Genomic DNA, 24,448 nt, shown 5'->3' on the forward strand with positions numbered 1-24,448 from the left:
TGCAATGCATTGTCATGGACGGCTGTGGAGGCCAAGTCATTGGGTATATTTAAAGCGCAGGGTGACAGGTTCTTGATTAGTCTGGGTGCAAAGGTTACAGGGAGAAGTCAGGAGAATGGGGATGATAGATTGGCAGAAGAGACTCGTTGGGCCGAATAGGCTAATTTTGCTCCTGTGTCTTATGGTCTTATATTTACGTGTCTAAGAGTCTCTTAAACGCTGATATCGTATCTGCAAAAATATATATACTGCCTTCAGGAACTTTGGAAAGGAAGATTGGAAACATGATGATAGTGTGTAAGGATGACAGCCACAAAACTATCAAATTCGGTGCCCGGGGCCCCGATAATTACTAAATGAACAATTTGTCTCAGACTTCACTGCCCATAGCGTTTCAATAGGCTAGATTACAGCATCATCACTGCAACCCTTCCACAGATTTTACAGGAAATTACTCGGAGATCATGAGTCATGATGTCAACCCAAAAGACATTAAGTTTGACTGATTTAAGTAAAAATTAATAAAATCAATAACTACCGCTAACGCCGCTTGCAAGAACGCGAGCCCGGCTGAAAGCGGGGGAAAACACAGAAGTTCTTAAATCAGGCTCCTCCCATGCCGACGTCAGTGCTACAGGCTGGAGACGCTGGTTGCCATGGAAGCTATCAAGAAGCGCAGGTGTTTGGAGATGGTTGTTTCTGTGTAAATGTTTGCACCCATAAACTTTTCACTTACTGCACCCCCCCCCCACCGGATCAGGGAGAAGTAAGCTTAACAGGTGACACCACCCTTGAAGGAAGGAGTTGGTGCATTGCCGCCCCCGCTCTGATAGTGTCGTGCTTCTGGGCCTGCAGCCTCTCTGGGATTTACAGCAGGAGCGAACGGCATGAATAACGGTGTCTTCATATACACTCCGCCCGTCAGCAGGGACAGAGTGATCTCCAGGTTCCCCAAGGTACGTCTGTAATATTTTAACAGCATCTGATCGGGGGCGGGGGCGGGCTGTGTTTAATGGTGCCGGTTGTTTTGTTTCAGCAGCAGAAATTAGAACTAAGGTAGTTCCTCCAAGTTTGTAGACATATCTATCTTTATCGGCTGATTTTATTCAGACAGGATGCATTTCCCAACACAAGCAGTTTGCTATGCACTAAGCAAGACCAAGGACTCCAGACCGGACTCAATGTCAGCAAGACTAAGAAGCTGATTTGACCTCAGGAGGAGGAATTCGGAGGTCCAGAAGCCAGTCGTCATTGGGGATCAGAGGTGGAGAAGGCCAGCAACTTTAAATACCTTGGTGTTATCATTTCATAGACTCTGTCCTGGCCATTATGAAGGAAGTGCAATTACGAAGAATGCACGGCAGCGCCTCTACTTCCTGAGGAGTTTGTGAAGATTCGGCATGACATGTAAAACTGACAAACTTCCGTAGATGTGTGGTGGAGAGTATATAGCCATATCACAGCCTGGGAGGGACGCACAAATGCCCTTGAACAGAAAATCCTACAAAAAGCAGTGGATACGGCCCAGCCCATCACGGGTAAAGCCCTCCCCACCTCTGAGCACACCTTCACGGAACGCTGACTCAGAAAAGCAACAACCATCATCAGAGATCCCCACCACCCAGGCTATGCTCTTTTCTCGCAGCTGCCATCAGGAAGAAAGTACAGGAGCCTCAGAACCCACACCACCAGGTTTAAGAACTGTTATTACTCCTCAACCATCTGGCTTTTGAACCAGTAGGGATAATTTTATTCAACTTAACTGGTCTTATTACTGAACTGCTCCCTCAACCTATGGGCTGACTTTCAAGAACGCTTCATCTCACATTCTTGATACTTATTGCTAATTTATTTATTGTTATTAGTTTTTCCTTTGTATTTGCACAGTTTGTTGTCTTTTGCATGTTGGTTGCTTGTCCATCCTATTGAGTGCGGTCTTTCAGCGATTCCATTATGTTTCTTGGATTTACTGTGCATGCCCACAAGAAAATGAATCTCAGGGTTGTATATGGTGACATATGTACTTTGATAATAAACCTGATTCTGAAATCTCGGATTTAGCTAATTCACAATCTATTAAATTAGCTGATTATGTTCTGTCAGAAGAGGACATTGCTCAGCCTTCTGTGTTTACTGCTGCTCAACTCTCAATAGATTCACACAGGATGCAAAGCAGCTTTAACACAAGGACAGTATAGGTGGCACCACGACAAGGTCCTGTTGACCCTTGCTGACACACTGGAGTGGGAAAGATGTAAAAAGAGACCATCTGGCAGAGAGGCAAACAGGGCAGTTATTTTCATCAAGGAGAGAGCCACACCAGTCATATCAAAGAGGCCTAAATCCAATCTGCTGCAAACTGCCAAATTATGGGAGATGAGGGTCAATGTGGGGAGGAAGCCGCAGTTCCCGGAGGTGGTGTAAACCACACTTTGACCAGACATTGTGCGGTCCAGTGAAGATAAGAAAATCATCCTAGTGGAGCTCACAGAACCATGGGAGGAAGGATGCAATGAAAAACATCATGAAACAAAGGCCCTGAACTACCAGTCCTTGGTCCAGGAGTGCAGGGACAAAGTATGGCAGATGTGGCTACTTCCCCATGGAGATCAGCAGTAGAGGTTTCCCTGCAAGGTTGGCATGGAGGTCGCTGTCTGCGCAGGGCCTTGATGAAAAGAGCAAGAACCAAGCAGCTGGCAGGATTGGGGAGGAAGCAGGAAAAGCCTCTTGCTGGATATGGAGCAGGAGAGAGGAGTAGAGCTGGAAGTCAGGAGCAGATGGGCAGTGATTTGGCCACCACCACTGACCCACCAACCGAAGAGTGTAGTGGTTAAGGGTCGAAACACTCTATGAAGGTTGAGCATCACCTGACAACATCTGCCCCTGGCCAAAGGCTATGGTTACCTCATCAGGTAACTGAAGAGAGCATCCCAGTGTATGATGCAAGTGTAATTGTTAAAATAGTAATAGGCATTTGTTCAGATTCACTTTTAGAATAAACCATCACAGTTTGCAGAATAAAGATGATACTTAATAAGTTTTGATTTTCTGCAAATCTGGAAAATTTGATTTGCCATCGGTCTCTCCATAGCCAATAACAACAGGCTTCAGAATCTCTGGAAACAAGTTAAAATGATTAGGACTGAGATGAGGAGAAATCACTTACTGGAATTCCGTGCTGCAGAAGGCTGAGGTAACTGAATCACTGAATATATTCAAGAATGAATTATATCGAATTCCCTCTCAGTTTCTCCCTAAATATTTCACCTTTCACACTAAACTTACGACCTCTATTTCCAGGTGCACCCTGCCTCGGGGGAAAGCCTGCATGTATTTACCCTGGCTATATCCCTCACAATTTTGAATACCTTGAAAAGACCTCCCCTCATTCTCCTACACTCTAGGGAATTAAGTTTTAATTTATTCAACCTTTCCCAGTAATTCACATCCTGAAAACATCCTTGTAAATTTGTTTTGCAATCTTTCTAGCTTATTGGTATTTTTCCTGTATAATCTGTGCCAATTTTGTTCATTTACAGTCAATCGTAAGAACATGACAGATGAATTCTAACGTCAATAGCTTTTAGGAACTAATACACAGTTTTACTAATACTGCAGAGGTATTGGTAGTGTTCTAATTTGTTCTATATTTCATTTAAATCATAAATTGTTACTTAGTTAAATTGTAGATTGTCATTATTATGCCTTTTAACTATTTTCATGAAACTTCAGCTAATTTGGGGCAGCCGCTTAATTGGGCCAAATCGTACTGGTCCTGATGTGTCCCAATTAACTAGAATCCACTGTGCTTGTATATCCTATCCCTTACAATAACTTACCCATGACTGATGTCAGGCATACTAGCCTGTGATTTCCCATCTTGTTCTTAGACCATTTACTATCCTTCTGTCCTCCAGAGCCTCACCTGTGGCTAAGGATGTTTTAAGTATCTCTGCCAGGGCATCTGCAATTTCTGTACTATCCTCCTACAAGGTCCGAGGGGGCACTTTGGATTTATCCACCCTAATTTGCCTCGTGCATCAAGTACCTTCTTTTCTGTAATCTGGATACAGTCCATGACCTCATTGTTCTTTTGCCTCTGTTTTGTACACCAAGTAAATACAGATGCAAAATATCCATTTAAAATCTCCCCTATCTGTTTCAGCTACATGCATTCATGATCACGCCCATTTTTGAAGAGGAAGAATTTTGTCCCTTGCTATCCTTTTGCTCTTAATATATCTGTCACAGTTCTTGGGATTCTCTTTCATCTTCCAGAGCAACCTTGTGCCTTCCTTTAACCCTTGTAATTTCCCTCTTAAGTGTTCTCTTGCATTTCTTATATTCCTCAAGTGTCTTATTTGATCCTAAGTGTCTCCTTCTTCTTAACCAGGGCTTCAATATCCCCTGAAAACCAAGGTTCCCTAATCCTGTTAGCCTTGCTTTTATTCTAGCAAAAAAAATACAAATCTTGTTCTCAATATTCCACTTACCAAGCATTCCTTTGCTAGAAAACACCCTATCTCAATTCACACCTGCCACCTCTGATGCCATCAAAAGTGGCCTTTTTCTAATTTAGAAACTTAACCCAAGGATCAGTCAGATTCTCCATAATTGCAGATGGATCCCAAAGGAAATCTTGAAACTAGTGGAATGGTGATCACTGAATCCAAAGTGTCCCCTTACACACGCTTCTGTCATCTGCCCTGTCTTGTCCCTCTCCAGTAGGTACCTCTACATATTGATTAATGAAACTTTCCTGAACACATTTGACAAACTCTATTCTATCCAGACCTTTTACAGTAACATTCTTCCTGGACTCGGAATCGAACCTGGGCCGTGGCAGTGAGAGCATTGAGTCATACAAATATTATGATAATATAGAAAGCAGGTGGGCATTTTATTGTTTAGATATCAACAAGCCTCCTGTATCCATTGGTAAAGTCAGAGCAGAGAAAGATAGATGATTTAACAGTACAAGTAAATCTTGATATCTCTGCAATTAGTGATGGGGAGAGAAATATGACATCTTAAGCTAGAGCAACACATACAAACCTTAATATCTTAAGCTAGACTGTCTCATGTCCAATTTCAGAAACTGAAAGGAAATACATTTGTATAGCACTTTTATATCCTCGTGTATTAATTAACAACAGCCATTGTTTTATTGTGAGTGCATTTTATCCAGTCATAGTTTCAAGTTTTCTTTTTTTGTAATTTATTTTTTATTGAAGTTCATCATCAAACAAACATTTCCATAAGATGTATTTCAGATACTGTACATATATATCATACATTCATATTTGTCACAAATCTCCACATAGTATTTATCTGAGGTATGCACTTACAGAAAGGAGAGGAAAGAAAGAACAATCAAAAGAAGAAAATCATGTACAAAGTAGGGAGTGATTTTTTTTTTAAGAACATATTCACTGACTTGTGAGAATAAAATCAGGTCTATGAGGTGTTATGTAGTTAAACCATTTATCCCAGTATGAATCAAATCATTCCAACTTATGATTAACAGATGCTGTTATCTTCTCCATTTGGTAAATGCCCATTGTAATTTCCATCCATACAAATAAAGTTGGGCTCCCCTGTGATAACCATTTCCTGGTAAGGGTCTTTATACCAGCCACCAGCAGTATATTCATTAAATATTTATCTCTTTTCAACCATTCTTGAGGTATATACCCAAAATATATGGTCTTACATTCTAAGGGTATTTCACATTTAAAGATGCCTTGTAGGGCATTGTGTATCCCATTCCAATAGTCTGTGATAATGGGGCATTCCCAGAAAATACAATAATGGTTTCAATTTTGATTTCCACAATTTCTCCAGCAAACAGGGAGGTTACTATCATCATCGGATTTCTGAGAGGGTGTAATAAAATATCTTATCAAGTTTTTCCACCCGAACTCCCTCCATTTCTGTGAACTGGTACACTTTCATTGATACCTCCATTTTATTGTCCAGTCTTCCTCAAATATCACTAACCCTCCTTCCTTCTCCCATTTTGTTTTAATGTATGAAGTCGAATGTGTTTTAAGATTTGACGAATCCTTATACACGCTTGAAATTATTCTACTACCGTTGTCTGAATTATATGCTTTTCTAAATAGCTCTATCAAACATGTACTTGGTTACATTTTTAACCGTCCTATTAACATACTGTCGCATCTGTAAATACCGGTAAAAGTCTTGTTTTTCTAATAAGTGTTTCTCTTTGAGCATTTCAAAACTGAACAGTGTTCCTTCTTTCATTATATTGCAGATAGCTGTTATTCCTTTAGCTGTCCTGGCCTTAAATCTAGCATCCAGTTTGTTCGGCGTAAAATCTGAGTCATATGCATACCACTTAAGAATTGTAATGTCTCTCTCTATCTTATATTCTTTTATAATACTTTTCCATATTTTAAGAGTTCATTTCACCCACGGGTTATCAATAGTATTTATGTAACTTTGTAGGTTGTTATCAGCCAAAATTGCCTGTATGGGGTTGGAAAGTATCCCCTCCTCAATGTTTTTGCATTGACTGTCATATGATGGGTTGCACCAGCATATCACAGCTCTCAACTGTGCTGCAAAATATTAATCTCTAAGAGAAGGTAGGTTCCCATCCCCCCTTTTCCTTGGCTAATTGCAAAGTTTTGAGACGAACTCTAGGCCTTTTACCTTGCCATACATATCTTGATAGCCTCTTGTTCTATTCATTGAATTGATTTTGGTTCATTGGTCTGGGCAGTATATTCATTTTAATAGATTCAATCCTTGAACTAAGACCAAGAAAAGGAATTAGGTTCCTTAATATCTTCCTTAATTTTTATATTTAGGCTGATAATTGCATTCTGATAATTTTGCCAAATCTTTTGGCATAATGATGCCCAAATATTTGACAGACTCTGTTTGCCATGCCCAAGGATATCTACTTTCAATTTCTCTTGGTGGGCTATAGTTATATGAAAGTAGTTAGGTTTTATCTATGTTGATCTTGTATCCTGATAATTGGCTGTATTGTTCAAAGGATTGCATCAATTTAGGTAGAGAGTATGGTGGTTGCCCTAGATAGATCAAAATGTCATCTGCTTAACAGGCCAATTTCTGTTCTGTTCCTTTAATAGTAATTCCCCTGATATCTTCATTTTGTCTGATGTATTGAGCTAATGGTTCCAGATATAATGCGAAGAGTAGCGGTGACCATGCACAACCCTGTCTCGTGCCCCTTTCTAGGGTAAAACTGTTAGATAAATATCCATTGATTTTAATCCTGGCAGTACGATTGTCGTATAGTGCCTGTATAGTTTTAATAATTGTGTCATGTAGATCAAATCTATGTAAAACTCTGTAAATTCTAATTAACCGAATCAAATGCCTTTTCAGTGTCCACGCTTATCACTATTGCTTCAATTTCATTTTTTTTTATATGATCCATAATGTGAAGTGTCCTTCGTATATTGTCTTGTGTTTGGCGTTGTTGTATAAAATCTCATTATGTATCAGTGTGGGTAGAAACTCTTCTAATCGTTTGGCCATGATGGAGGTAAATATTCTATAATCCACATTAAGAACAGATATTAGTCTAAATGACCCACATTGCATTTTATCCTTGCCTTCTTTCGGTATAGCTGAGATTATTGCCTCCTTCCAGCTGGGTGGCATTTGTACCTTTTTTCGAGCCCAGTTCAGTGTGGGGAGCAAAACAGGAATTATCTCATCTCTAAATTCCTTATACAGGTTTCCCCCGCCATCCGAAGGTAGAGCGTTCCTATGAAAGTCGGAATGTCGTAAAGCGAAGAAGCAATTACCATTTATTTATATGGGAAAAATTTCTGAGCCTTCGCAGACCCAAAAATAACCTACCAAATCATGCCAAGTAACACATAAAACTTAAAATAACAGTAACATATAGTAAAAGCAGGAATGATATGATAAATACACAGCCTATATAAAGTAGAAATACTTCTCTACAACGATTGTCTGCACAGATCTCCGTAGCGGAAATCTCATGCAAGCACTGTTGGCAGAAACACGGCACAAGCGCCGTTGGCAGAAAATCTCACGCAAGCACTGTTGGCAAAAACGCTCTCTCCAGTAACCTTTAAACTATGAAGCTCCCAAATCATACCAAATAACACATAAAAATACACAGCGGATATAAAGTAGAAATAATGTATGTACAGTGTAGTATCACTTACCGGAATTGGGACAGCGCCGAGCACACTGATGGTGTGTTGGACTGAGTTGTCGGAGTTTGGGGTGGTGAGGTGGCCCCCACCCTCCGGGCAGCGACCCGATACCGATCCGCGAAGCATGTAGAGGTACAGCGGTAGCCAGGATGCATCCAGCACTCTTTAAGAAAAAAGCCAAAATAAACATACTAGTTAATTAGGTGCCGCCCGGCACCTAAATGTTGGCCCAGATCAGAGGCTGCAATTGCCTCTGATCTGGGCCGACATTTACGTGCCGGGTGGCACCTAATTAATTAGCTTGTTTATTTCGGCTTTTTATTTAAAGATGTGCTGGGCGCCTCCCGGCTACCACTGCATTCTCCTCGAAGTGGTATCTGTCCGCGGCCTGGGGGTTGGGGTGGTGGGACACTGGGGTGTCATCTCATCGTCGATCAGGGCAGGCAGCTCATCTTCTTCTATGTCTGCCTGCCTCGATGTCGAAGGTCAAGTTTTGTTGTCTGCTGTGGCTGATGTGGAAGGCTTGCTTGACTGCTAAGCCTCGTGCATTTTTCTATCATACAGTTCTTAGTAAGCACTCAAACCATCCTGCAAATATGCCCTAAACCGAACAACCCTTTCAAAATTAAAGTCATACTTTATCATTGCAGCGCAAATTTCACGCAGGTACTTCACTTTCAATTCCTGGATGACTTCACCTTTGGTCCGTTTGCTACTGTATTCGGTTTTGATTGTTCTCCTTTCCTCTTGCAATTGCATCAGCTATTCATCTATCAGTTCTTGGTCATGGGATGCCAAAACCTCTTCAACATCATCTTCGTCAACTTCCACAAGCCAAACTCACATTATCCTTACTTCGTTGACCACGATTGAAACACTTAATTATGTCTAGTTTTACGCTAAGTGTAACACCCTTACGAGCTCTTTTAGGCTTTTCCGATATCTTAGAGCTCATCTTGCTAATGGCTCACAAGCACGTGTTAAAGAAATGCCTGCGAGAATGCTGTTCCGAATCTGGGGGAGAGCGGCTGCCTTTTTTCGCGCGCTGATTTTTTTCCGCAGGCTGCCTTTTTTCGTAACAGTGAAAACACCTTCTGTTAGCGAAAACAGGGAACTAATGTAGGTCTTTCATAACAGTGAGGTTTCGTAAAGTGAACGTTCGAAAAGCGGGGTCACCTGTACCACTCTGCCGTATATCCATCTGATCCTGGTGACTTACTTAACTTAAGCCTACTAATTGCAGTTTTTAGTTCAGCTTCAGTTATGTCAGCAGTCATCGTTCTATTTTGTTCTTTCCTTAAAGTGGGTAACTCTAAAGAATTCAGGAAGGTGTCAATCTGGGCTATGCTTCCCCCTGGAGCTTTGGAATATAGAGTTTTGTAAAACATTTCAAAAGCTTCTTGAACTTCACTTAGCTTATTTTTTTTATCACTTTTGTTCTTGGATCCCTAATTCTTTGAAGTGTATTTTATACTATTTTTTTTCAGTTTCCATGCCAGTATTTTCATAGATTTAGATCCACTTTCATTGTGTCTCTGTTTCAGAAACATTAATTTTTTTCTGATTTCTTGTGTAGCCAAACTATTAATTCATTCCTATTTTTTAAAATTTCCTGTAGTGTATCCTGTGCCAAACTCAATTTGTGTTTTTTTCTAGTTCCTTCAGCTTATTTTTTAATTCCTCTAATGTTTTATCCTTATTTTTTTCTTATATGAAGATATCGCTATAATTCTCCCTCTTAAGACAGTCTTCATAGTATCCCATAGAATGGGAGGTGAAACCTCTCCATTGAATTCTAAGTAAGAACCAATTTCTTTTTTAATTTGTTTCTTAAAATAGAAATCATTGAGTAGACTTGAATTTAGTTTCCAAATAGTAGGTCAAAATCAACAGATAAATATATAGGTGCATGGTCATTTACATCTATTGTCCCAATTCCACAGGTGTCTATTTTGTCTTTATCTTTTCCAAATGTTATGAAATAGTCTGTTCTTGTAGATACGGAATGGGAGGCAGAATAATGAGTGTAATCCCTTCTGTCAGGGAAAAGGTCCCTCCATATATCAATTAGACCAACATCCTCAAAAAGGATGTTAACTTTCTTATGTAAGGACTTTGTTTCATAAGTCTTTCTATTGGAAGAGTCTAACTTTGGTTGTAATTGTGAATTTAAGTCTCCCCCACATATCAAGAGACCGTCTGTTTCCGTTACCATAATATTAATAATTTTCTGGAAGAAACTAATATCACTTCCTGGGGGTGCGTATATATTCAATAAAGTAACTGGATTTCCATCTATATTCCCCCTTACCAGAATATATCTGCCCTCCTTATCTCCCATTTCGAATACTTTTTCAAATTTAGCTTGCTTGAGATGAGAATAGCAGCTCCTCTTCTATGTCCTGATTTATATGAGGAGAAAAACAAATTAGTGAAGCCCATTCTCTTTAATTTTCCATGCTCATTATCACTTAAGTGAGTTTCCTGTAAATATACTACATGGGCTTGTTCTTTTTTCATTTTTGACAGAATTTTACTTTGTTTGATTGGATTTAACGGCCCATTGACATTAAAAGAAATGAATTTTACTTTGTCCTTAGCCATGTGTATTTATCTGTTAGTATACCATTGAAATTTGTAGAATATAACTTAATCGATCTACTCCCTGAACAAACAAGAGCCAAGAAACGTGAATAATTTAAAAAAAGTTAACGAAAGTGTGATTCCAAGGCTGGGGTCTCTAGATGACCCTGGGTTGAGCTAGAGGAAATGTCTAACCGTGGAAGATAGCTCCTCCTACCTGTGAGTTGAGGGCCCCCACTGCAGTAAAAGTAAGTAAAAAAAAAAAATCTATATATATATATTCTCATTTTGGTGGGGAAAAAGGAGTGAGTGAATGAATAAGAAAAAATTGAGTAATATAAAATCCACATTATAATACGTATTTCTTGAGCTAGGTATATCACCAGCTATTTTTGCTTCTGTTTAGTTTATCAGCACTTTTAAAGTTAGCCAAACCTTATGGCTCTTTTGAAGGAGGTGAGGGCTGTCTTCGGAGAACTCACAGTCGCTTTCTAATATCCTTCTCTCGTCCTCCTCCCGTCTCCTGCTTTCTCAGTTCTTTTATTATTTCCCCAGCAGATCGGGATAACTGCTCAGCCAGACTTTCCCTTGGTTTGACCACGCTAACAGGCAGCCCTCTGTTGCTTATGTCTCTAGTCGCCTCTTCCACTGTCTGATATAGCTGTATCCCTCCTTCGTAAAATACTTTCTTTTGGCTTTGGAATATTCCTTCTGTTTCTGTAGGACTGCCGGGTGGTAATCATGATCAAAATATATTAACTTCCTGTTCCAAAGCACCCTCTTATTATGTAGTATTATACTTAAATGCACCGCACAGCCCTGTAAATTCCTTTTATAAGATCATAAAATTTAGACCATAAGACAAAGGAGCAGAAGTAGGCCATTCGGCCCATCGAGCCTGCTCCGCCATTTTATCATGTGCTGATCCATTCTCCTATTTAGTCCCACTCCCCTGCCTTCTCACCATAACCTTTGATGCCCTGGCTACTCAGATACCTATCAATCTCTGCCTTAAATACACGCAATGACTTGGCCTCCACTGCTGCCCGTGGCAACAAATTCCATAGATTCACCACCCTCTGACTAAAAAAGTTTCTTCGCATTTCTGTTCTGATGGGCGCCCTTCAATCCTTAAGTCATGCCCTCTCGTACTAGACTCCCCCATCATGGGAAACAACTTTGCCACATCCACTCTGTCCATGCCTTTTAACATTCAAAATGTTTCTATGAGGTCTCCCCTCATTCTTCTAAACTCCAAGGAATAAGTCCAAGAGCGGACAAACGTTCCTCATATGTTAACCCTCTCATTCCCGGAATCATTCTAGTGAATCTTCTCTGTACCCTCTCCAACGTCAGCACATCCTTTCTTAAATAAGGAGACCAAAACTGCCCACAGTACTCCAAGTGAGGTCTCACCAGTGCCTTATAGAGCCTCAACATCACATCCCTGCTCCTATACTCTATTCCTCTAGAAATGAATGCCAACATTGCATTCACCTTCTTCACTACTGACTCAACCTGGAGGTTAACTTTAAGGGTATCCTGTACGAGGACTCCCAAGTCCCGTTGCATCTCCAAACTTTGAATTCTTTCCCCATTTAAATAATAGTCTGCCCATTTATTTTTTCTGCCAAAGTGCATAACCACACACTTTCCAACATTGTACTTCATTTGCCACTTCTTTGCCCATTCTTCCAATCTATCCAAGTCTCTCTGCAGACTCTCCGTTTCCTCAGCACTACCGGCCCCTCCACCTATCTTCGTATCGTCAGCAAACTTAGCCACAAAGCCATCTATTCCATAATCCAGATAGTTGATGTACAATGTAAAAAGAAGCAGCCCCAACACTGATCCCTGTGGAACACCACTGGTAACCAGCAGCCAACCAGAATAGGAATCCTTTAATCCCACTCTCTGTTTCTTGCCAATCAGCCAATGCTCTATCCACGTATGTAACTTTCCCGTCATTCCATGGACTCTTATCTTGTTAAGTAGCCTCATGTGTGGCACTTTGTCAAAGGCCTTCTGAAAATCCAAATATACAACATCCACTGCATCTCCCTTGTCTAGCCTACTGGTAATTTCCTCAAAAAATTGTAACAGGTTTGTCAGGCAGGATTTTCCTTTAAGGAATCCATGCTGACTTCTGCCTATCTTGTCATATGCCTCCAGGTACTCTGTAACCTCATTCTTGACAATCGACTCCAACAACTTCCCAACCACCGATGTCAAGCTAACAGGTCTATAATTTCCTTTTTGCTTCCTTGCCCCCTTCTTAAATAGCGGGGTGACATTTGCAATCTTCCAGTCTTCCGGAACCATGCCAGAATCTATCGACTTTTGAGAGATCATTGCTAATGCCTCCGCAATCTCCACAGCTACTTCCTTCAGAACACGAGGGTGCATTCCATCTGGTCCAGGAGATTTATCTACCTTTAGCCTATTCAGCTTCCTGAGTACTTTCTCTGTCGTAATTGTGACTGTGCACACTTCTCTTCCCTGCCACCCTTGAGTGTCCGGTGTACTGCTGATGTCTTCCTCAGTGAAGACTGATGCAAAATACTCATTCAGTTCCTCTACCATCTCCTTATCTCCCATTACAATTTCTCCAGCATCATTTTCTATTGGTCCTATATCTACTCTCACCTGTCTTTTACTCTTTATATACTTGAAAAAGCTTTTAGTATCCTCTTTGATATTATTTGCTAGCTTCCTTTCATTGTTAATCTTTTCTCTCTTAATGACCTTCTTGGTTTCCTTTTGTAAGGTTTTAAAAACTTCCCAATCCTCTGTCTTCCCACTAATTTTTGCTTCCTTGTATGCCCTGTCCTTTGCTTTAACTTTGGCTTTGACTTCTCTTGTCAACCACGGTTGCATCCTTTTTCCACTCAAAAATTTCTTCTTTTTTAGAATATACCTGTCTTGCACATTCCTCATTTCTCGCATAAGCTCCAGCCACTGCTGCTCTGCTGTCTTTCCCACCAGTGTCCCTTTCCAGTCAACTTTGGCCAGTTCCTCTCTCATGCCACTGTAATTTCCTTTACTCCACTGAAATACCGACACATCAGATTTCGGCTTCTCTTTTTCAAATTTCACAGTGAACTCAATCATGTTATGATCACTGCCTCCTAAGGGTTCCTTCACCTCAATCTCTCTAATCACCTCCGGTTCATTACACAATACCCAATCCAGTACAGCTGATCCCCTAGTGGGCTCAACATCAAGCTGTTCTAAAAAGCCACCTGGCAGACATTCTACAAATTCTCTCTATTGAGATCCAGTGCTGACCTGATTTTCCCAATCTACTCGCATGTTAAAATCTCCCACAATTATCATAACACTGCCCTTCTGACAAGCCTTTCCTATTTCCAGTTGTAATTTGTAATTTAGGAGCAGACTTACCCATTGAGTCTGTTCTGCTATTCCGTCATAGCTCCCCTTACTAATCAAGAGCCTATCAACCTCCACTTTAAATATACCCAATGATTTGGCCACGACAGCCATCTGTGGCAATGAATTCCACAGATTCACCACCCTCAGGCTCAAGAAATTCCTCCTTATCTCTATTCCAAAAGTACATCCTTCTATTCTGAGGCTGTGTCCTCTGGACCCGGAATCCCCCGCTATAGGAAACATCAACGTCCATTATCCACTCCACGTCCATTCTATCTAGGTCTTTCAATATTCAATAGGTTTCAGTGGGATCCCCCTCATTCTTCTAAACTCCAGCAAGTACAGGTCCAGAGCCATCGAATGCTCCTCATATGTTAACTCTTTCATTCCTGTGATAATTCTTGCGAGCCTCCTCTGGACCCTCTCCGATGCCAGCACACCCTTACTTAGATGAGGAGCCAAAAATTGATATAGTACTCCAAGTGCAGTCTGATTAATACCTTATAAAACCTCAGCATTACATCCTTGCTTTTATATTCTAGACCTCTCAAAATTAATGCTAACATTGCTATCTATTATATTATGCATTAATAAACAAAGACCTATTTTTATGAAGATAGCATTCAAATTTTAATTTATTTAAGATAATTTGTCATCAGAGATATTTTTTGTCCTCATTTTGAGTGTAGGTGGTTGGACTGTGGCCTTGGGCTGCAGATCACCTCTTCTATCCTTTGAAATAATTAAATCTGGTACAAATTTAGCCAGTCTCCATTTCAATGGAAAGAAACAGTTATGAGAGAATTTTCAGTTAGTTTACATTTATTTGTTTAAAATGTGTTCATTTAAACATATTCAATCATTTTAAAATCTTTTAAGTGTTTTGATTTAGTTTTGTTCTTTTTAAAATTAATTCTAAATGAATGGAATGTTTCATATGTTTGGTAGTTTATTGCAAATTTATTACAGGCAAATTTATAACAGGTTGGTCAGCTGGCAACATCTTTTGATGGAATTTAAGATCTGAAGACCTTGTGCCTCATAGACCTTGCGAATCAGATCAGAGCCAGCTTCACTGAGAAATCTGTCACGCAGGTAGATGAGCAACAGGTGTGGGCAGGTTGCTGCCCCGTGGGAACTTTGGCCCAAGATCTCCTTCATAAATCTTAACAGAAACTTCAGGAGAAAATGTTTAATTTAAAGGTTGATGGAAATCTAAAATATAACACAGGAATAGTCGAGGATATGACTTAAGATAGTGAAAGGCAAACTTTTGAGATTGGCGTGAATAGAGGGTTATACTGAATCAGCTCGATTAGCCTGAAGAGAGAAAAATGGTAGACTGTTCCAACTAACACACCTTGTCAGTCCACTCAAAAGAACAAGGTGGTTTTTGACCACTTTTGCTAGAAACAATGTACTCCCTAGGACAAGACAAAATTCTAATTTCCATTACACTTTTCAAAGTTGAATGAAATAGATTTATTACAAAAATATTCCCATGTTGTTGCTATCAAATGAAATTAACTGTTTCAAAAGGCCTTCCTATGATGATCAAGAAGCCTGTCTCCAGTAACAGGTTCAGAAATTTACCACAATATGATTCCATTCCTGATCAAAACTGTAGGTGAATGTTTGATAGCGATGTGAATGATCACATTATTGAGTTTAGATGGTATACCTCCTCTCCACTTACTCTACCCCACCCTTCTACTCCCCATCTCCCTCTATGCACGCTCTATTCCCATTCTTCTCCCATCTCTCCCTTTCTTCCCTCCACTTCCTCCCTCTGTCTCATTATCACCTATATAAATACATCAATAAGATTTTCATTCTCTAAGCTTTCTCACAGGTTCTCTCACTCACCAAATCTTGGTATTCTGTTTGGATCAGGATCATGACTCTGCATCTGTCCTTTTTTTAATTGCACATTGGTCAATTCTGCCCTGTTCATAATAATCACGATATAGAAGGGTTTATTCACAGACTCTGCTCTCTGGGATCCTGGAAACTTGTTTGAAATATTACAGTAATCATTGCTGATTTAGTTTAGAAAACACAGTCTGTGGGATCAAAGTACTGCTGTCGTTGTATTAAACCAGATTACGGTGAAGATGTTGCCAGGGAAACTGCTGCAAGATTAAAAGAGACTTAAGCTTCTGTATCAAAAATGAAATTGCTGCTCATTCAGGTTTAGTTGCTGTACATTCTGTATTTCCTCCCTGCATCTCTGTGTTTTATTGCTGCTTTCCAGCAAGGACAATGGAAAGGTCTTGAGTATTGTCAGGTTCAAAGCTCAGCCAACAATGGGGCACATTCCAAGCATTACAAATAAAAACTGAAAAGTAGTTAGAAATGAAGGTTAATCAACAATTGAGATTTCAAGAAGATTATTTTCATCTTGAACCAAACTGATCCAGGTTCTGAACTACTTGTCTTCCAAACATGAGAAATTGACCACCTAAATGGAGTTGAGAAGGGAGTGATATAGTTGGGGTATGTTTTTTTTACAATATTTTTATTGAATTTTACATATATTTCACATGTACAAATAAACAATAATAATAATTAAACTAAATAGTGAAACATGTCCTCATGTTTTTCACAATCATCAAAGGAAAAGAAATATAACATTTCACATACTTCACATATTTAACAAAGAAATAAAATAAAAACACATCAGAAAAAAAACGTAGAAGCACTCAACAACACACAGCTATTTCAAAATGACTGTGCACCTTGACGTCCAAGAAACTCCAATAAAGGTTTCCACACATTTTCAAATTCTCCTGCCCTTCCTCTGGTTATGTAAGTCAGTCTCTCCAATAATATACAAGATGCCATACATGTATTGAAGGTATATCCATTTTTCTCCAAGATAAAGCTATCATCCTCCTAGCCTTCAGGAGTCCAAAGTTAATTAAAATTGACTGTTTTGAACTAACAGTAAAGTTCTTTGGATATATACCTAGCATACATATTTTTGCTTGGTGAGGCACCTTTACTCCAACAGTCTCAGATATAGTCTGAACAACTGTTTTCCAGTATTTTTTTTTAAATTTTGGACAGTCCCATACACAGTGAAACAGAGTACCCTTTTCTTCTAAACATTTAACACAAGTGTCCGGGATGTCAGGGGGCCAACGGTTCAGTTTGACCAGGGTTCTCGTTAACCATTTGTGTTGTAATAGCTTCATTCTCATGTTAATTGATTGTTTTTGGGCTTTTAAGCATGCTATTTCCCACTCAGTTTCTTGTATGTCCTCTTGAACATCCAGTCTCCATGCCTCCAGCCTGTCAATGGTGGACTTCTTATCATATGACATCAAAGCTGTATAGAATAAAGAAATCTGACTCCTCCTCAATTTGGGGGTATGTTGGGGCATAAATTCAGGATACCTGTATAGAGAGGCTCAAGGGGTAGAAATTAGCCAAAAGTCTTCCAGGACTTGCTTCAGGTTCTCTCTTTGTCACCCTCTCTCAGCCTTACCCTCTTTCTCTTCCCTGGCCTCTTACTTGCCTTTGCCCTCCTTTCATCACCCTCTCCCTCCTTTTCCTTCCTATCGCCCTCACCCATCCTCTTTCCCCTTCCTCCTTTCCTGCCCTCCATATCTGAGCTTCCCTATCACCCTTGTCCTCTCCCTGGGTTTGGGGTGATGATGGGTGGAGAAGGAAGTTAAGTTTAATTTATTATTTCTCCTTGTTTTCCATTGTCTTGTCTGTTTTCCTGCCATTGGAGATCTAAGTACATAATTTACAGTGGGCAGTATGCTGGATAGAAGCATGCAAGAGATTTTAATAGCATGCATAATGTCACAGTTTGGACTTTATTGACCACTGTTTTATGGCTTAGAGATTGTCCTTGCTTGTGCTGTTATTCAGTGGCACAGTTTGAAAATTAATGGAAAAGTAAAGTGACTTTTAAGGCATCTGATCCAAAGTTACCATTTAAAAAGATGGCATTTCCTCTGTTTACTGGTGAAAGTAGTGTTGATGATGTTTAAAAATAAATTGATTTTTTGTAAAGATTAGGAAGGGAAATACCTTATTATCTTTGTAACTCTTTGAATACATTTGGCACATAAAGTATCACATAATATTTTCGTAGAAGCAAACTATATGCACATACATAGTGATATAAAGGGAAGTAGACAAAAGGATTTTTAAGAAAACATATTCATCTTTTTAAAAATCTGAGCATTAGCCATATCTTGCTGTAGTCATAGTGGTGGTGAGCAGCCATCTTGACTCACAGCAGCTCATGTGGTGAAGGTATTCTCTCAGTGCTATTGGGGAAGCAGTTCCAGGATCTGGACTCTGTGCCAGTTAAGATACACTGACATCGCCTTTTGCCCTTGACCTTCTTGGGACTGAAGGTCACAGGCTGGGAGGTGATATTGACATAGCCCTGAAAAAAAAATTCTCTTTTTTTTCTCCCTCTGTCCCTCTCACTATACTCCTCGCCCATCCTCTGGGCTTCCCTCCCCCTTTCTTTCTCCCTAGGCCTCCCATCCCATGATCCTCTCCCTTCTCCAGCCTTATATCCCTTTTGCCAATCAACTTTCCAGCTCTTAGCTCCATCTCTCCCCCCACCCTGTCTTCGCCTATCATTTCAGATCTCCCCCTCCCCCTCCCGCTTTCAAATCTCTTACTATCTCTTCTTTCAGTTAGTCCTGACGAAGGGTCTCGGCCCGAAATGTCGACTGTGCCTCTTCCTATAGATGCTGCCTGGCCTGCTGCATTCACCAGCATTTTTTGAGTGTGTTGGTTGAATAGATTTTGTTGATGTGTTTCACAGCAGCCACTGTCTCTGGTGGTACAAGGATGGAATGTTTAGAGTAGTGTTTCGGGTGCCAATTGAGGGGCTGCATGGACAAATTTGAAGAATTTATGTAGAATTTGTGGTCTAGCACTTTAGAATTTTTTTCAGGTACTGGTCAAAGTTAATGTTTGAAACATTTTCCACAAGATGTTTCCTGCATATTATTCTGGAACGCCTATGCCTGTGTGCACAATTACTTATAAAAATGTTTATATCTTGTAAATTAGTTTTAAAAAAGGTAATTGGATCAAACATGGGTCAAAATGCACTTAACAGAACTTTGCAAGAATTATCTGAGTAGGATGTACTGGGTAGGGAATATCCTTTATTTGTCTATTTTATCCCCATTCCTGTACTACACTGCTTCAGTCAGTCACCACTGGCAGCATGCAAGGCAGCATTGGAGAGGATCCAGAGGAGGTTCACTAGAATGATCCTGGAATTGAAAGGGTATGAGGGGCCTTTGGCTTTGGGCATGTACTTGCTGAAGTTTAGAAGAATGGGGAAGGGGGTTCTCAGTGACAGCTATTGAACAGTGAAGGGGCTAGATAGATGTGGACATCTTCTATAATGGGGGAATCTGAGACCAGAGGACACAGCCTCAGAATAGATAGGCATCCCTTTAGAACAGAGATGAGAAGGAATTTCTTTAACTATGGAATTCATTGTCACAGAGAGCTGTGGAGGCCAAGTCATTAGGTATATTTAAAGTGGAGGTTGATAGGTTCTTGATTAGTAAGGGTGTCAATGGTATGGGGAGAAGCCATGAGAATGGGATTGAGAAGCATATTTGGGCTGAGTGGCCTAATTCTGCTCCTATGTCTTATGGCCTTGTAGACATAAATAGGGAAGTGTTGTTCTAATGAACAAATGCTGCATGTTGGCAGGGTCATATTCCTTGCAGGAAGTTATCAGGGAGGGCTTTGTAAAGATATGAGTGAGGGCTCTGAATGCCTGCAGTCTGGAGAAGTCTGTTATGCTGACAAATGGCTAAAGAAGTTCCTCATTTCCATTCTAAAAGGAACCACCTCAATTCTGAGGCTGTACCCTCTGGTCTTAGACTCTCCTACCATAGGAAACATCATTTCTATATCCACTCTATCAAGGCCTTTCACCATTCAATAGGTTTTAATTAGGTCACCCTCATTCTTCTGAATTCCAGTGAATACAGACCCAGAGCAATCAAACACTTTTCGTATGACAAGCCGTTCAATCCTAGAATCATTTTTGTGAGTCTCCTTTGAACCCTCTTCAGTTTCAGCACATCCTTTCTAAGATAAGGGGTCCAAAACCGCTCATAATACTCTAATGTGGCCTCACCAGTGCTTTATAAATTCTCAACATTACGTCCTTGTTTTTATATTCTAGTCCTCTTGAAATGACTGCTAACATTGCATTTGCCTTCCTAAGCACAGACTTAACCTGCAAATTAACCTTTAGGGAATCCTGCACATTGGACTCCTAAGTTCCTTTGCATCTCAGTTTTTTTGTATTATCTCTCCACTTAGAAAATAGACAACCAAAGTGCATGACCATACACTTGCCAACACTGTATTCCATCTGCCATTTCTTTACCCTTTCTCCTCATCTAAGTCCTTCTGTAGCCTCTCTACTTCTCAAAAAATCTGTTCCTCCATCTGTCTTCTTATCGTCTGCAAACCTTGAAACAAAGCCAGCAATTCTGTCATCCAAATCATTGACATATAACATAAAAAGAATCGGTCCCAATACAGACCCCTATTGAGTCACTGGCAGCCCACTCTTTGCCTTCTGCCAATCAGCTTTACCCATGCTAGACTCTTTCCTGTAATACCATGGGCTCGCAGCTTGTTAAGCAACCTCATGTGTGATGCCTTGTCAGTGGCCTTCTGTAAAATCCAAGTACACAACCAGTAAAGGCTCCCTTTATTCCCGCTCTTTGCCTCTTGCCAATCAGCCACTGCTTTATCCATGCTAGAACCTTTCCAGTAATACCATGGGCTCATAGCTTCTTAAGCAGCCTCACGTGTGGCATCTTGTCAAAGGCCTTCTGAAAATCCAAGTACACAACATCAACTGATTCTCCTTTGTTTGTCCTGCTTGTTATTTTTTCAAAGAACTGCAACAGATTTTTCAGGCAAGATTTTCCTTTGAAGAAACCATGCTGACTACAGTCTATTTTATCATGTGCCTCCAAGTGCCCTGAGACCTTATCCTTAGAAATAGACTCCAATATCTTCCCAGCCATGGAGGTCAGACTAACTGATGTATAGTTTCCTTTCGTCTGCTTCTCCCCCTTCTTGAAGTGTAGAGTGACATTTGTAATTTTTCAGTCTTCCAGAATCTAGTGGTTCCTGGAAGATCATTACAAGTGCCAGAGGTGTACAACAACTGGTCCGAGTGACTTATCTACCTTCAGACCTTCCAGTTTTCCCAAGAACCTTCTCTCTAGTATTGGTAACTTCATATACCTTGTGTCCCCTGACAGCTCAAACTTCCACCATACTGCTAGTGTCTTCCACAGTGAAGACTGATACAAAATACTTTTTCAGTTTGTCCATCATTTCTTTGTCCCCCATTACTACCTCTCTAGTATTGTCTTACAGTGGTGCAACATCCATTCTCACCTCCCTTTTACACTTTATGTATCTAAAGAAACTTTTGGTATCCTCTTTAATATTATCGGCAAGCTTACTTTCATATTCAATCTTCACCTTCACAACTTTTTAGTTGCTTTTCTGTTGGTTTTTAAAAGCTTCTCAGTCCTCTAACTTCCCACTTTTTTTTCTCTGTTATATACCTTCTCTTTGTCTTTTATGTTGGCTTTGGCTTCTCCGGTTAGCCATGGTTGTGTCATATTGCCTTTCGAATACTTTACGAATACGTTACGAATACTGCTCTACCATCATCCCTGCCAGTGTTCTTTTCCAATTAATCTGGCCAACTCCCCTCTCATGCCTCTGTAATTCCCTTTACTTCACTGTAATACCAGTACATCTGACTTTAGCTTCTCCTTCTCAAATTTCAGGGTGAACTTAATCATATTATGATGACTTTCCCCAAGGGTTCTTTTACCTTCAGCTCTCTAATCAATTCCGGTTCATTGCACAACACCCAATCCAGGATAGTTGATCCCCTAGTAGGCTCAAACACAAGCTGCTCTAAAAAGCCATGACTATTGTAATGCGCCCTTTTGGTGTGTATTTTCTATCTCCAGTTCTAATTTGTAGACTACATCCTTACTAATGTTTGGAGGTCTGTTTACATCTCCCATCAGTGTCTTTTTACACTTGCAGTTCCTTAGCTCTATCCATAATGATTCAAAACATTCCGACCCTATGTCACCTCTTTCTAATGATTTGAATTCATTTTTTATGAGTACCACAACTCACCCCCTCTGCCTTCCTGCTTGTCCTTTCAATACAATTTATATCCTGGATATTAAGCTCCCAGCTATAATCTTCTTTCAGCAATGATTCAGTGATGCCTACTACACTATACATGCCAATCTGTAACTATGCTACAGGTTCTTCCATCTTATTCCGTACACTGCATGCATTCAGATTTAATACCTTCAGTCCCGTATTCACCCTTTTCGATTTATCTGCCTTTTATGTTGTAACTCATCCTGTTGGCTACAATTTTACCCTATCAACGACCTCTACTTATTACACCTTGCCTCAATTTGTAAAACAGCTACCTTATCTTCAGCACTATAACCTGCCTTTCCTACGATATTTCTTGCATTGAAATATACACAGCTCAGGACACTAGTCGTACCATGCTCAACCTTTTGATTCCTAACCTTGTCTAAGGTCTTACCAGCATCTGCCTCCACAACCCCTCCAGTAACTGTTCTGGCACTCTGGCTCCCATCCTCCTGCAACTCTAGTTTACACTCGTATTAACAAGCCTTCCACTAGGATATTAGCACCAGTTCAGGTGCAAGCCGTCCTTCTTGTACAGGTCCCACTTTCCCCAGAAGAGAGCCCAATGATCCAAAAATCTTATGCCCTCCTTCCTACACCAACTCCTTAGCCGTGTATTAAAGTGTATAATATTCCTAGTTCTGACCTCACTAGCATGTGGTACAGGTAGCAGTCTTGAGATCACAACCCTCGAGGTCCTGCCCTTTAATTGGGCGCCTAACTCCCTATTCACAAGCTCATCACATCCTACCCATGTCATTGGTACCTACATGGACCACGACCTCTGGCTGATCACCCCCCCCCCCAACTTAGAATGCTGAGGACTCAATCTGAGATTTTCCTGGCCCTGGCACCAGGAGGCAATATATCATGCAGGGATCTAATTCTCAGCCGCAAAACCACCTGTCCGTTCCATTAACTAACGAATCCCCTATCACCACAATGTGCCTTTTCTTCCCCTCTTCCCTTTTGAGTCACAGAACTAGACTCCAGGCCAGAAACTCGACCACTGTGACTTTCCTCTGTCAGGTAAACCCCCCCCTCCCCCCACCAACAGTATCCAAAGTAATATACTTGTTGTTGGGAGGTTTGGCCTCAGGGGTACTCGCACTGGCTTCTTAACCCTTTTCTCCTTCCTGACTGTCACCCAGTTTCCTGTGTCCTGCACCTTGTGTCTAATTACCTCTCCGTATGTCCTATCGATCCCCTCTTCAGTCTCCCGAATTACCTGGAGTTCATCCAGTTCCAGTTCCAGCTCCAACTCCTTAACACAGATTGTTAGAACCTGCAGCTGGATGCACTTCTCACAGTTGTAGTCATCAGGAACACTAGAAATCTCCCTGCCTTCCCACATCTCGCAAGAGGAGCATTCAATTATCCTACCTGGCATCGCTACAGTCTGAGCTGAGCAGATATAAAGAAGGGATGGAGAAAAAAAACTTAACCTCGAACTTTTCTTTTCTTTTCTTTGCTCTGTCTTACTGAAGCCTCTCTTCGCTGAAGCCTTGAGAGTTAAAGCCTCAAGATCACCACTCTGGCTCTGTCCACTCAGACGACGGCTGCTGCAATGATGGCCCCTGCACTTGCCTCTACCTTCCTTTAATTTGCTCTTGCTAATCAATTCCAAATGTGGATTGATCACTGGTCAAAGCTCTATCGCACTGCTGCTCCCTTTTCTACTCAGGCAGTGGACCTGATTGAAAGCCTCCTCTCAAAACTTCGGATGTTCAGGTTGGTCACTGGTCAAAGCTCTATGCATGAACAGAGCTAATAATCTTGACCACATCCTCCTCTTCAATTTAGATTTCTTGCATTTCCTCTATCATTGACCTTCACATTTTCCTCTTTCCAACAAAACAAAAATAAAAACCATACAAATGCTCATTCCAATTCAAATTTATAAATGCAATTATCCTGTAGTGCAGGCAAAAATAAATCATCTCAGTACTTCCCCTTAGTGCCAGTCTTCTGTGTATCTTTTATTCTCTGCTACACCTATCAGATGCTTCTTTGGTTGTTTCATTATGGGCAGTGATAATTGATAAACTTCAAGT

The 24,448-nt window shown here is 40.5% G+C and overlaps 1 protein-coding gene across 2 annotated transcripts in view; it reads left to right on the plus strand.

Annotated features, from left to right (window-relative positions):
* Positions 1–641: 641 nt before the first annotated feature.
* rab36 (RAB36, member RAS oncogene family) overlaps positions 642–24,448 on the plus strand; it is a 78,084-nt gene continuing 54,277 nt past the window's right edge. For both annotated transcript variants that reach the window (XM_072277537.1, XM_072277543.1), the window contains exon 1: positions 642–956. In XM_072277537.1, the coding sequence (XP_072133638.1) occupies positions 888–956 (69 nt within the window). In that variant the 5' untranslated portion in view covers positions 642–887. The remainder of the gene's footprint in view (positions 957–24,448) is intronic.

This window comes from Mobula birostris, chromosome 2 (genome assembly GCF_030028105.1).
Source record: "Mobula birostris isolate sMobBir1 chromosome 2, sMobBir1.hap1, whole genome shotgun sequence".
Taxonomy (NCBI): domain Eukaryota; kingdom Metazoa; phylum Chordata; class Chondrichthyes; order Myliobatiformes; family Myliobatidae; genus Mobula; species Mobula birostris.